The sequence below is a fragment of the Ambystoma mexicanum genome, chromosome 8 (assembly GCF_040938575.1).
Source record: "Ambystoma mexicanum isolate Mex_15411 chromosome 8, UKY_AmexF1_1, whole genome shotgun sequence".
NCBI classification, from domain to species: domain Eukaryota; kingdom Metazoa; phylum Chordata; class Amphibia; order Caudata; family Ambystomatidae; genus Ambystoma; species Ambystoma mexicanum.
In genome coordinates, this window is record NC_090929.1 from 22,949,442 (window position 1) to 22,963,009 (window position 13,568).

At 48.8% G+C, this 13,568-nt stretch overlaps 1 protein-coding gene across 8 annotated transcripts in view; it reads left to right on the forward strand.

Annotated features, from left to right (window-relative positions):
• SPTAN1 (spectrin alpha, non-erythrocytic 1) overlaps positions 1 to 13,568 on the forward strand; it is a 514,843-nt gene that overhangs the window by 105,462 nt on the left and 395,813 nt on the right. For all 8 annotated transcript variants that reach the window (XM_069609174.1, XM_069609169.1, XM_069609172.1 and 5 more), the window contains exon 8: positions 5,861 to 6,015. In XM_069609174.1, the coding sequence (XP_069465275.1) occupies positions 5,861 to 6,015 (155 nt within the window). The remainder of the gene's footprint in view (positions 1 to 5,860; positions 6,016 to 13,568) is intronic.

Consider the following 13,568-nt stretch of genomic DNA (forward strand, 5'->3'; position numbering starts at 1 on the left):
TACCAAGGTAACTCAGTCCAGGGTGCCTAAATCCCCCTCCACCCCTCCTAAGTACCCCAGACAGAGTGGCACCACTTTGGAGGGCTTCTGTGGAGAAGCCCGCCAAAAGTGGAACAAAGGGCTCCACTTTGGGTCAGAGTTACAGAGGCGAACACCAACGCCATTTTAGAATCAAGTTTTGGCAAAAAGTCCCAACCGGAGTTATAAAAATAAATATATAAACCGGCGGTATGTTTAAGGCTACCGTAAATAATTAATTAAATGTGTTAGCCTAAAACAATGGGAAATCCCATAGGGAAATATTCGCGGTTGAATATAAAAAGTAGTTTCCACTGCCACCAGCCAAAACTCGATCAGGGGGGACGGAGACGTGCCCCCTCGACTAACAGACCCTGGGGCAATCGAATTGCCCCAGCCAGTACGTCCACAATATGATGGTTTGTACTGGTTCTGTTCAGGATTCAAGACTAGCAAAGTCTTTGGTGACTTTACATGCCCTGGGAGACAGTAGTCAGTCCCAGGGTATGGAGTCTATGTTGGGGAGTCCCTAGGACACCCCTGGGTCACGGCACAGAGGGTGCTGTGTGACCCACATCACAAAAATACATGAGGCCCTATGGAGTAAGAGACCCCATAGCCCATTCAACACAAGGTTTAACCAAGAAAACACACTTCAACATGTCCAAGAGTGAGGGTAAAAGAGTCTCACTCTTGGCAGGAGAAAAAAATTAAACCCCAGAAATCCAGCAAAGCTGCTGGGGGACTCACTAGGTAGGGAAATTCAGCCTAAACAGAGAATTCTCCCTAACACTCGCCCCCCCCAGACTAAGGGACAGGAGGATTTAATCCACTCCTGGATGAACCTCATACCTCTAGTCGATGATATACATCCTAGAGAGTCCATCAGCATTTTGATGGTGACACCTTGACCTTTGCTTAAGGGAGAACTCAAAGGTTTTCTTTTGCAAGCTAAAGGACCTACAAACCCTTTGAGGAACATCAGTCTTTTTGTTATAGGGGATCTGGTTGACCAGTCCCTCAGAAGTTGGTACAACTTCTGAACCTATGTTAGGCTTTTTGAAGGGGTCCTTATAAAGGATTCCCTTAGATCTAGAGGGGCCTCCAAGGTTCCTCACCACCTCTCTTGTGGGAGCAGGTTGGGTCTTAGGCCTCTTGGTTGGAGGGGTTGGGGTTAGGCAATGTACCTGCTTCCCCTTCCTCTTAGATCTACCCTTACCTATTTTAGGAGTTCCCCCCCTAATATTAGGATTTGAGTTGGGGTCTTCAGTAGAAGGTCCAACAGTCTGAAGGTTTTTGGCCTTAGACTTTTCTTTTCGGGTTTTCCACCAGCGCTGAGAATTACCAGTTCTCTCAGGTCCAGATAGGGGCCTAGTTGGTCTATCCACCTCTTCCTCAGAAGTAGGGTGAGTCAGAGACTCTGAGACTAGGGGAACAAGGGTGGAGCTTGGTTGGGGCTCCCATGTTCCTAGCATACTATCCTGAAATGTGCCTGGGTTAGAGGTCAACTTACTAACACCAGGGCTTGTAGTGGGGTTCTCAGTAGAGGGTCCCACAGGCTTAGAAGGGTCCTTCAAGGTAGCCTGTCTAGCCAATTTGGTTAAGTTCTGCTTCTCCATACTGGGAGGCCTGGGGGTATGTGACACTACTCCTAGAGTTCTTAGGTCATTCCCCAACAGGACCTTCCCAGGTACCTCAGTCTGAACACTGACAGGGATCCTCACTGTCATGTTGTTACACTGAATGAGGGCTGGTAGAATAGGAACCATTTGGGCAGGGCCTCCAGACATTTTAGTGGGACCTTTGGGTGCTTTGGCCACATCCTCAGGTTGAAAGAAGCTTTCATCCACTACTGTTCTGCTGGCCCCAGTGTCTCTCCTGGCAGGAGTATCCTGGCCATTGACAAGAACACTGTCCACATAATACACCTTAGAGTTAACAGGTAGGGAGTTATACACAACCCTATTCTGGGGACTAACCAGACCCATAGGCTCTAAGTTTACAGTTGCTTGAAGACCCAAGGGTTCTTCAGCAAAGAGTTCAAAGTGGGCACTAGCCATCTGTACTTCATCCTCAGGAGTGAAGGCTAAGGAGACTGTGCTGATCCCTGCAGGTTTACCCTTGCACTTGGGATCTCCTTTGATATGGTCAGTACCCTGACAGACATAGCATTGTCCAAATGCTCTCTGGAAGGGTGGCTTGTTCTGACCTCCTTCTGGCTTGTGGCCAGAAGGTACAGTAGCCTGACTAGGTTTCCCATGTGGCTTACCCTGGTTATTTTGTGGTTTGGGGCCCTCTTTGGGATAGGAATTATTAGAATTCGCTTTGGAGTCTGTTTTTGGCTGTTTCTCCCCATCCTTCTTCTGAGTTACCCCAGAATCCTTGTGAGTGGCCCTGTTGGCAACCCACAAGTCAGCAGCCCTAGCCAGTTTCCGGGAATCTAATTCCTTGGAATCAGCCAAGTGTTGTCTGAGCTCAGGAGAGCAGGCATCATAAATAGTCTCCAACATAAACAAATTCTTCATACCTTCATAAGTGTTCACCTTGTAACCCTTAATCCATCCCTCTAAGTTTTTCAAACATTCACTCACCCAGGTAGCCCAAGGGGTACCATCATGCTTTTTGAGGTTCCTAAACCTCTTAAGATACTGGGAAGGGGTCTTCCCAAACCTAGCTATCAAAGCTAGTTTCACACATTCATAGTCCTTCCTATCCTCCTCCCCCATCTCCATTACCACATCAGTTGCAACAGGGGGAAGCCTAGAGAACAACCAGGTGAGTAAGTCATTTCCTGTGATGTTCTGGAGCCCATGATTATATTCAAACAGAGACAACCAATCCAACACATCCAACTTAGGCTCATACATACCAACCAATTCTTTAGGCATCCGGGGTCTTTTAGGACTGGAACTTCTAGAGGAGCCAGAGAGAGAAACATTCTCAACAGATAATTTCTTCATTTCTAAGTCATACTTGAGCTCCATTTCCCTTAGCCTTAGTTCTTTGTCAGTTTGAGCATTCAGTTTCTTATACTCCAATTCTAGCTTCATTTTCTCTAGTTCAAAGTACTGAGGACTAAATGTGGGACCTGGTAAAGGTCCAGTAGGCACAGCAGGTAGAGCAGGCAGAGGCCTAGGGGGGACAGTTACAACAGCCTCACCCTCCTCTTCTGACTCTTCCTCAGAAACATCAACATTTTGTTCCATGTTAACTTCAACACTGTCATCTACAGTTGCTGGAGTGGTAGGTTCCTCTGAACCATCACCCAGACTTTGGTTAGCTAACAATCTTTCAATCAGCTCCATTTTCTTGCCCTTAGTCAGGAGATCCTTATGTTTACAGAGCACTCTTAAACAATCAGCAGTTTTGGCTGCAAGGGACTCTTGACTATAGCTTTCTATAACTGACATGTTAGAGGTTTTACTTTTTCAGTGCTAAGCTTTGTGGTTAGTTGCACTAAGGTATCTAAAGCACAATAAAATGTATACTCAATACAAATCCCACCGCTGCCACCAGTGTTAGGCAGAAACCTGTGCAGTTCCCTTGGGGAACACTGCAAAAGATTTAAGACTACAGGTAGAGCAGTAAACCCCTTTGGTAGCAGTCTGTACCACCCAGATTTACCTGGTAGCTGTGGCTGAGCAGTCAGACTTCTCTCAAGAAGAGTTAGGCAGTATGTAAAGTATACACAATATGTACCAAAACACAATAGCACAAGCAAACACTGACCAGAGCTTGGTTTCAAAAGTATATAGTTATTTATTTAAAATACACATAAGTTAAAAACACTCTAGCAAAAATATAGTAAAAGCACTTCAACACAGTTATAATGAAAGTAGATTCAATCCTTTCTCCTATCTAGACAACTCTAAGTAAACACCACTTAATTAAAACAGAGGTGAGTGCTTAACGTTAGATGACACTCTAGTAGTTTCCAAGAAAGGGAGAGAAAAAGCAGAAATGGGTTAGACACACCACTCTAAGGTCCAGAGCACTTGCAATAGGCTTAAAGAAGGATAAAGTCACAGGTGAGCAAAAGTCACTAGGCAGGGCCCACTCTTAGAGTAGCCGGAGCGAAAATGTGCCCAAGATCACACTGTTAGTTAGAGATTCAAAGTCTTGCAAAGAGTCAAAAAGAGGTTAGAGTGGCTCAGAAAGTTTAGCCAAAGTGTCCCAGGCACTCCCAGGTTCGAAAGCCGGGGACTAAATCTACCCCGTACAGTCGGTAGCAAGGGAAGCCAGGCAGAACACAGTACCTTAAGCGGAAAGGATCCTCCAGCGGTGGCAGTTGTTCCAGGCAGTGGCAGCAGGGCTCGACGTCGGTCAGGGGAGAAGAAGTTCTCGCTGAAGAGCAGAAGAAGAGGGTCGTTGCACTGCCCGGGAAGAAACCAGCCGCGGAGTCCTCCGGTTAAAGGGTTGGTACCGACTTTCGCGGTATGGGGGTAAAGTGTGGTATACCGGTTGCCGGGGTGCTTGGCACAGGCAAGGCGGCCACGAGATACCTCAAAGAACGGAAAGAAGGCGAAAACTGGTTGTCCCCACCAGTCAAGGGAAGGAGCCACTCCGTTAAGAGTTCTCCTCGGTCGTCGGGAAAAAGTGGTGAGACGGTTCAGCAGGGCTCCACCGGGTGGTGTCGTCGAAGCAGGTCGGCTCAGCTCTTCCCTCGTCGGATTCTTGGTCCTGTGGCGACTTCTGAAGTCCCAGTCCCCAAAGCCCTGCTTTTATGCAGCAAACCCCCATTCACCCAGCCTAGCTGTCACTCAAACATGCTAAGTGGTGAGCCGGGCGGCTCACCACTTGGGCCAATCAGGACGGAGTGCGACTTGAGTTACCAAGGTAACTCAGTCCAGGGTGCCTAAATCCCCCTCCACCCCTCCTAAGTACCCCAGACAGAGTGGCACCACTTTGGAGGGCTTCTGTGGAGAAGCCCGCCAAAAGTGGAACAAAGGGCTCCACTTTGGGTCAGAGTTACAGAGGCGAACACCAACGCCATTTTAGAATCAAGTTTTGGCAAAAAGTCCCAACCGGAGTTATAAAAATAAATATATAAACCGGCGGTATGTTTAAGGCTACCGTAAATAATTAATTAAATGTGTTAGCCTAAAACAATGGGAAATCCCATAGGGAAATATTCGCGGTTGAATATAAAAAGTAGTTTCCACTGCCACCAGCCAAAACTCGATCAGGGGGGACGGAGACGTGCCCCCTCGACTAACAGACCCTGGGGCAATCGAATTGCCCCAGCCAGTACGTCCACAATATGATGGTTTGTACTGGTTCTGTTCAGGATTCAAGACTAGCAAAGTCTTTGGTGACTTTACATGCCCTGGGAGACAGTAGTCAGTCCCAGGGTATGGAGTCTATGTTGGGGAGTCCCTAGGACACCCCTGGGTCACGGCACAGAGGGTGCTGTGTGACCCACATCACAAAAATACATGAGGCCCTATGGAGTAAGAGACCCCATAGCCCATTCAACACAAGGTTTAACCAAGAAAACACACTTCAACATGTCCAAGAGTGAGGGTAAAAGAGTCTCACTCTTGGCAGGAGAAAAAAATTAAACCCCAGAAATCCAGCAAAGCTGCTGGGGGACTCACTAGGTAGGGAAATTCAGCCTAAACAGAGAATTCTCCCTAACATGCACGTTACATGGCGGCCGGTTTGCGCTGTCCAATGCTGCTGTATGGCTATACCAAGTGCTACAAGAAGCCCAAAATGCAGCTGTTAGATTTCCTGGAGTCGTACCTTGTGAGGCTTGGGCTGTGTCCAGATTTTGAAAATTAGGTTTAGGAGTTCCTGAATTGGTAATGTCTTTTTTTGGTTGGTTTTCTTTTCTCTAAAGGTGAAAGCGCTCTGCTCTGAGTCAGACCGCCTCCAAGAATCTCATCCACTAAATGCAGCCCAGATCCTGGTGAAGCGGGAAGAGCTGATCGCAAACTGGGAGCAGATCCGTACTCTTGCGGCTGAACGCCATGCCAGGCTGAATGATTCCTACAGGTGAGAATACCATAGGCAGCGTCTGTGGGATTGTGCTACATCTGGCTTTGTGACTTCCACCTCTCCGGGGGGGCGGGGCCCTGCTTATGCCCACTGTTAGAACATGAAGGCAAAGTTGCTAAAAGAGAAAACTCTATGTACCATCTGACAAATCCTGTTATATTCCTTCTCCTGTGGGGAGACCTTCTCATGATGCCAGGGAGGTGAGGTCACCCTCTGATAGTCCCCCTGTGGGCGTTACTCAATGGGTGGATCTCATGGGGAATGATTCCCACTCTGGATTCTGGCAGGACGTCATGGGTTAACTCTGTATACTGCAACTGACCAACTAAATCCCACATCCGATTCAGAGCTCTGCACCCACAGCCCCTGGGCCTCCCTCCACAGGACTAAGCACAGGACATGCCCCTAATGGAAACCGGAACCTCTGAAGGGGCCTCTGGGAATCTCCATGTAAGGGCAATAAGTTAACATACCGGTTCCATCTCCCTCCTCTATCCATAGGGCTACATCGGTGTAAAGTCCTTGGCCCATCTCTCCCTTGCCTGACTCAGATCGATGGTGGTCTAGTCTAGGATCCCCTTCTAAGCCGTCCTTCGTGTAGTGGCACTCAGAGCTACTTACCTGAAAGTTTTCTCTAAATAACAATCGCTGGCATCATCCAATCCATTAGCAAACCTACCTGAATGTTAGTACGGTTTTTCTAAAGTCCACCCAACTCAAGGTAAGTAGCAATGACAGAGCAGCCAGGCTTACCTTAGGAGGGAGAGGGGGCTGTAGGAAGGTACAAAGAACTTGTAGCATACATATGGTCCAAAGAAACACGTATTTATGATGCTTGTTAATCTGCTTAGAATCACATGCTGTGCATATGGTCCGACATGTAGTGGTAACCGCAGAGCATTGCATCTCGTCTTTCGGGGACCGAAAGGGGATGCCGGCATAGGCGTGTCTGTAACACTATCCCTATCGTGACATGTTTAGTCCCCAAAATCCCTCACGCGCCGAGGTCCCTCAGATTGTTTTTTTCTGCCCAGATAACTGGTCGCCCTATAGCGGAGCTCTAACTAGAGACATTGTTTATCTTTACCGAATCGTCGGTTTATTCCCCGTTAAGTCACTTGAACCTGAGTCGAAAAATGATTTCAACCTTCACCTTCCGACTCTATACATCAAGGGGTACGCCATTTCAGATTCACTGGTAGGGACTACCACTAGAAAGAGGGCAGGGGTACCCCTTGCCAGGGGAGAATCACCACTGGACAAGGAGTCTAAGTGGCTCTATGCCCTGGGCAAACGTGTCACATCAGCAGCTGCATACACTATACGGGTTGCTAATATTACTCTATTAGCAAGCTATGCTGATGCCCAATGGAATTTGATCCAGGAAGGCCTCCAAGAGGTTCCCGAACCCGCCAAATCAAAGCTTGTCGCCATTGTAACGGAGGGAAGACTAGTTAACCAGAATGTGGTGAAGAACACCCTGGACACTGTGGAAACTGAAGGCAGGTCTCTTGCTCAAGGGACCCTACTGAAAAGACCAGCTTGGCTACGTACATCAGGATTTAGACCTGAGACTCAGACCTCCCTCATTAATAAACCCATTGAGGAGACTAACCTCTTTGGGAAAGCAGTGGATAAGGCTTTGGAGACAGCCAAGAAGGAGCATGAGACTATAAAATCTCTGCATCAAATTACACAGAAACCCTCCTCCCAGAGGCGTAATAAGTCTCGGCGGTCCTTATCCAGGTCCTTATCCAGCAAGACCATATCCAGTGGTCACCGCAGAGTATTGCATTTTTTTTTTCGTAGTCGAAAAGGGGACGTCAACAAGGCGTGTCTGTAACACTATCCCTATAGTGACGTGCGGTGTACCCACAATCCCTCATGCGTTGAGGCCCCTCAGATTGTTTTTTTCCGTCCAGATATTGGTCGCCTTTACGAGGAGCTCCTCGAGAGACATTGCAAATTCATTTACTCGACCCTTGGTCGTTCTTTATTAATATCCATTACATAGATCCCTCCCTCGACGTAGCTGAGAAGCTGTTTTCTCCGCCGAGCAAGAATTTAGACGGCAGGGACGAGACGGAGGAGATCCTTCGGCGCTGCCGAACACGTGGCCTGGCCTCGCCGGCCATAACACAGTAGGGAGAGTGGGGTCGTGGGACATTTCTCGTTTCCCTCTGAGAATGCCTTTCCCCTTCCTTTGCCTCGGGGTTGTTATCACAACTAAATATTTCCTCGGCTATGGAGATGACTCCCTTTAGGTTTTGCCCGCGGTGCAAGGGCAAGTTCACCTGGAAAGACCAGCATAAACGGTGTAACCGTTGCTTGCCCCTCGATCACAAGGAAGACGGTTGCGTGGCTTGTCAGCTTCTTAAGCCTAAGACTTTAAAGGACCGCAAGGTCAAGAGGTGGATGGCCTACGCCATGTCGAGGTCCGATTCCTCACCCGCCGCGGCCGCTGCAGAAAGTGACAAGGAACGCGATAACCCGACATCCGCTTCGGAAGTCGTACACCTCTTGAAGGAGCGCTCACGCTCCTCATCCCCGGCAAGCTCGGCTCACGCCCTGCTTATGGGGATGAACACCCCGGCAACACTGACGCACACAAAAAACACTCCCATAAACACACAACCCACGGCTCTTCTTCGTCAAAGACGAAGAAACCATCAGCGCCAACGGAGATGCAGGTTCCACCAGCGTCCTCCTCAGACCGTAAGGGTCTTGAGCCCCACTCGCAACCGCAAATGCGACCAGCGACTGGGCTTGTCATAGATAAGGGCGCTATCCCCAAACCTCCAGACGAAGCGCTCCGTCAGAGCGCCCGTGAAGTAGAACACGCGACGCCCGTAACGTCGAGCCCAGAGGCCCTCCACAGACAAATTAATCGGCGAGAGCCCGGAAAGGATAGTTTCCACCGATAGCCAGAGGCGGACGCCAAAAGATACGTCTAATACCGCTCAGAAGGCTAGAGAAACGCCAAAAAGGCCGGAAGGAAGACAGGAACTGCCCCCTTCATCTAGAGGGACTCCTAGCCTGCCAGAAGGCTTTTCAGACGGCGACGGAGACCTTTCTTCGCGTTATGGGAGAGGTTGAAGTGTTTTCAGGCCGAATACCCTATTCCCCCCCCCCCAGACCGCCCAGGGGTACCTCAGGAGACCCTGGAGAGAATCCAGTTCTGTATGGAGAAGATGGAGAGGTTTATGGAGACTCAAAACCTACCAACACCAAAAAGGGCAAGAGAGGGACCTCAGGACCTCAGGGGGACCCCAGGGCTAAATTCCCTAGGTTGTTTAATCCCTCCCAAGAGGATGTAGATTTATACGACCTCACTGGAGAGGACCCCCTCTTCCAGGGGGAGGACGACAAATTTTTAGGCAACGAAGAGGAACAAAACCCAGAGGAGGGTTTTGAAGGGAATACAGATATAGGTGACGGGGGCTTCGGAGAAGACCCAGAGGAGGGTACTTCACGACCCTGGCAGTCCCCATCAGCGTTTTCTGACCCTGATGCCCTAAACCTGTCCCCTCCCAAGGACCCACCCAATAAGAACACGTCACCTATAGACGATCAACCTACATTTAATGCACTACTACTCAAGGCAGCAGCGCATTTCGAAATAGACACTGGGGAGATTTCTCCTGACATTGACTTTGTGGAGAGGGTAATAAAGGAGAAAACCCCTGTCAGCCAAACCATTCCCCTCCTTGCCTCAATAAGGAGACGAATTATCCCTTCACTATCTACCCCCGTGTTGGTTAGAGGGGTCAACCCGAGGATAGAAAAACTATTCAGTCCCTCGCCCTCAGACCCTTTGTACGTCCGGGGCCACTCTGTACCAGACTCCCTAGTGGTGACAAATACAAGGAAAAGAGCAGGGGTCCCGCTGTCAACCAGCAAGCCGCCACCAGATAAGGTAAAAAATTGTATGCCCTAGGGAAGAGGATCACAGCCTCTGCTGCTTTTTCCGCAAGGATTGCAAACAACTCCTTACTAGCAAGTTACGCAGATGCACAATGGAGCAAGCTACGTAAAGACGTCGGAGGTGCCAGAACCCCTACGTACACGGCTTCTGGCCACGATTACTGAAGGGACCCTAGTCAACCAAAGCATTGTGAAAAACCCTCTGGATGCTGCAGGAACGGCTGGCCGTTCCCTAGTACAAGGAATACTCCTCAAATGCCATGTCTGGCTGCGTAATTCGGGATTTAAACCTGAAACACAAGCATCTCTAATCAACAAGCCTATAGAAGATGCCAACCTCTTTGGGAAGGTGGTTGATGAGGCAGTAGAAACGGCAAAGAAGGAGTTTGACACCATCAAAACCTTAGACCAGATTTCTAGGCCTCCTAACAGACGTGGCTACGGCAATAGGCGCTTTTTTCGAGGCCAACGCCAGCAGCAAAATCAGCAGCAGCAGTACTCTGCAAACAACTGGTCCTCTAACCAAGGTAACAGTGGACAATACAACCAGAGGTGGACAACGCCGTGGCAAAGGGAGAGGTTGGGGTTCCACCCCCAGAGGCTCCCAAGCCACCAACACAAAATGACTCGAAGATTCGGGTCCCCTCCCATGCATCGCTGATCGGGGGCCGAATAACATCCTTTCTTCCTGCATGGGAGGGAATAATATCAGACCTCTGGGTACTATCAACCATAGCACGTGGCTACTGTATTGAATTCAACAGTTCCCAAACATACAGACCCCCAAGGGGACGACGCATTACACCAGAAAACCTTGCCATGCATCTGCAAGAAGTGGACCAGCTACTGGAAAAAGGGGACATAAAGGTCGTGCCTCTATCTCAGGTAACGGAAGGTATTTATTCAGTGTACTTCCTTGTACCCAAAAAGGACTTAACCATGCGCCCTGTACTAGATCTGCGCCCAGCGAACAAATTTGTCAAACCTCAAAAGTTTTGTATGGAGACCTTACAGGAAGTGATCCCCCTGCTATCACAAGGAGATTACATGACAACACTGGACATGAAAGATGCATACTTTCATATTTTAATGTTGCCAGCGCACAGGAAATACCTCAGGTTCATGATAGAGGGCAAACACTACCAGTTCAGAGTGCTACCCTTCGGCATAGCATCAGCACCAAGGGTATTCACGTAAGCACTGGCAGTGGCAGCGGCCCACCTGTGCAGGTTGTCCATCCCAGTATACACTTACCTCGACGATTGGCTCATAACGGGATTCTTACGAAACATGCTTCTCAAATACCCAAAAGACTGTAAACCTTTTGTTGACTTCTCCATCAACGAGAAAAAGTCTAGCTTAGACTCCAGCCAAATCAAACAATTCCTAGGGGCTCTAATTCGAACAAAGGACTGCCTCGTCTTCCCCTCCAACGAGCGGGTACAAAACATGCTGTTTCAGATCCCTCAATATGTGGCAGGTCGAGAGGTGACGGTACGCACAGCAATGCGCTTGCTAGGAATGATGGCGTCATGTATTTATTTGGTACCTCACGCGCGCCTGCGCATGCGCCCAATGCAGGAGTGGATTAACGGCCAGTGGTATCAGGCCAGCGGACAATGGGACGATCTAGTGGTGGCCTCGCAGGCCTTGGTTCTCTCGCTATGGTGGTGGTCGAAGGAAAACTTTGTAATAGGGAAACCATGCGCCACCCCCGCAGTGGAAGCCACTCTAACCACAGATGCATCCCTCACAGGATGGGGGGCTCACCTATCCCATCGGACTGCTCACAGAGTGTGGACTCTGAGCGTAGCATCCAAGCACATAAACTTACTGGAACTACTGGCTGTGTTCAAGGCCCTAAAAGCCTTTCAGGCACACCTACAAGGGAAGACAGTGATTGTCCTCACGGACAGCACCACAGCCATGTACTACCTCAACAAACAAGGGGGCACTCACTCTCCAGGACTGTCCAAGCTGTCCCAGAACATCTGGAAGTGGGCTCTCAAACACATGTTCCTACTGTCACAACATGTACCAGGGGAACTCAATCTGTTAGCAGACGAACTCAGCAGAGACTTCCCTCTGCCCTCAGAGTCCGAATGGCGGTTACATGAAGACATCATCTTCGACGTTTTCACACAATGGGGATTCCCAGAAGTAGACCTGTTCGCAACCCTGGAGAACTCACAATGCCAAGATTACACCTCCAGGTACCCCCAGAACCAATCCAAGGGGAACGGTCTATCGATTCCATGGTCAGGGAAATTTGTTTACAAAGAGATTTGTCATTTGGTGTAGAGGTAGGAGCATCAACCCGGTTGAGTGCTCCCCCACGCACTTTGTTCAGTACCTGACCCATTTACTGGACTGAGGTTTAGTGTTCAATTCTATTAAAGTCCACCTAGCGGCACTTTCTGCATACACCACTTCCCAACTTAGTGTCATGGTGGAAAGTCCCAGTTATCAAAGCCTTCATGGAGGGGGTAAAGAGAATACACCCTCCAATAGCAAACCCAGCTCCCGGCTGGGACCTAAATGTGGTACTCACCAGGCTCATGGGTTCACCCTTTGAACCCATGCACAAGGCAACTCTTAAAGACCTCACCCTTAAGACTGCTTTCCTAATAGCCATCACCTCCATTAGGAGAGTAAGTGAACTACAGGCTCTTTCTGTTCTAGACCCCTTCGTAACAGTTCACAAAGATATAGTGGTTCTACGCACACACCCGAGGTTTACACCGAAATTCATCTCGTAATTCCGTGTCAACCAGTCAATGGAACTACCAACGTTCTTTCAAAACCCTTCAAATTTGGGAGAAAAGTGCCTGCATACACTTGATGTGCGCAGAGCTGTCATGTTTTATATGGAAAGAACTAGACCACTAAGAAAGACTAATCAGTTCTTTATCTCGGTTGAGCTGGAAGAGAAGGGGGGATGCAGCCTCAAAATCCACTATATCCAGATGGATTGTTTAATGCATCACACTCTGTTACACTCTTGCTAATAGAGAACTACCCTTCAAGCCGAGAGCACACTCTATTCGAGGCACTGGGGCATCCATAGCATTCATTGCAAATGTTCCCCTCGAGTCCATTTGCAAAGCGGCAACCTGGAGTTCTGTACACACCTTTACAAAACACTACTGTCTAGATGCTCACTCTAGATCTGATTCCCAGGTGGTACAAGCAGTATTAAGACACCTTTTCTCTACTGTTCCTTCTCACAACCCACCTCCAACTCCGGGTACTGCTCGCTAGTCTATGCACAGCATGTGATTCTAAGCAGATTTACAAACATCAGAAGAGAATGCATTACTCACCGTAAAAGCATTTCTGATGGTTGTATCTGCTTAGATTCACATGCGCCCACCCTTCCTCCCCGCTGGGATGGAAGGAACATGGACATCTTTCTATCTCTCTCTTTTCTGTACTCACTCACGTCTAGAAGGCTCCCTCAGGGCAGAAAAAATAGAGGAACCTCGACGCGTGAGGGATTGTGGGTACACCGCACGTCACTATACGGATAGTGTTAGACACGCCTTGTTGACGTCCCCTTTTCGACTACGAAAAACAAAATGTAATACTCCGCAGTGACCACTGGATGTCGGACTATGCACAGCTTG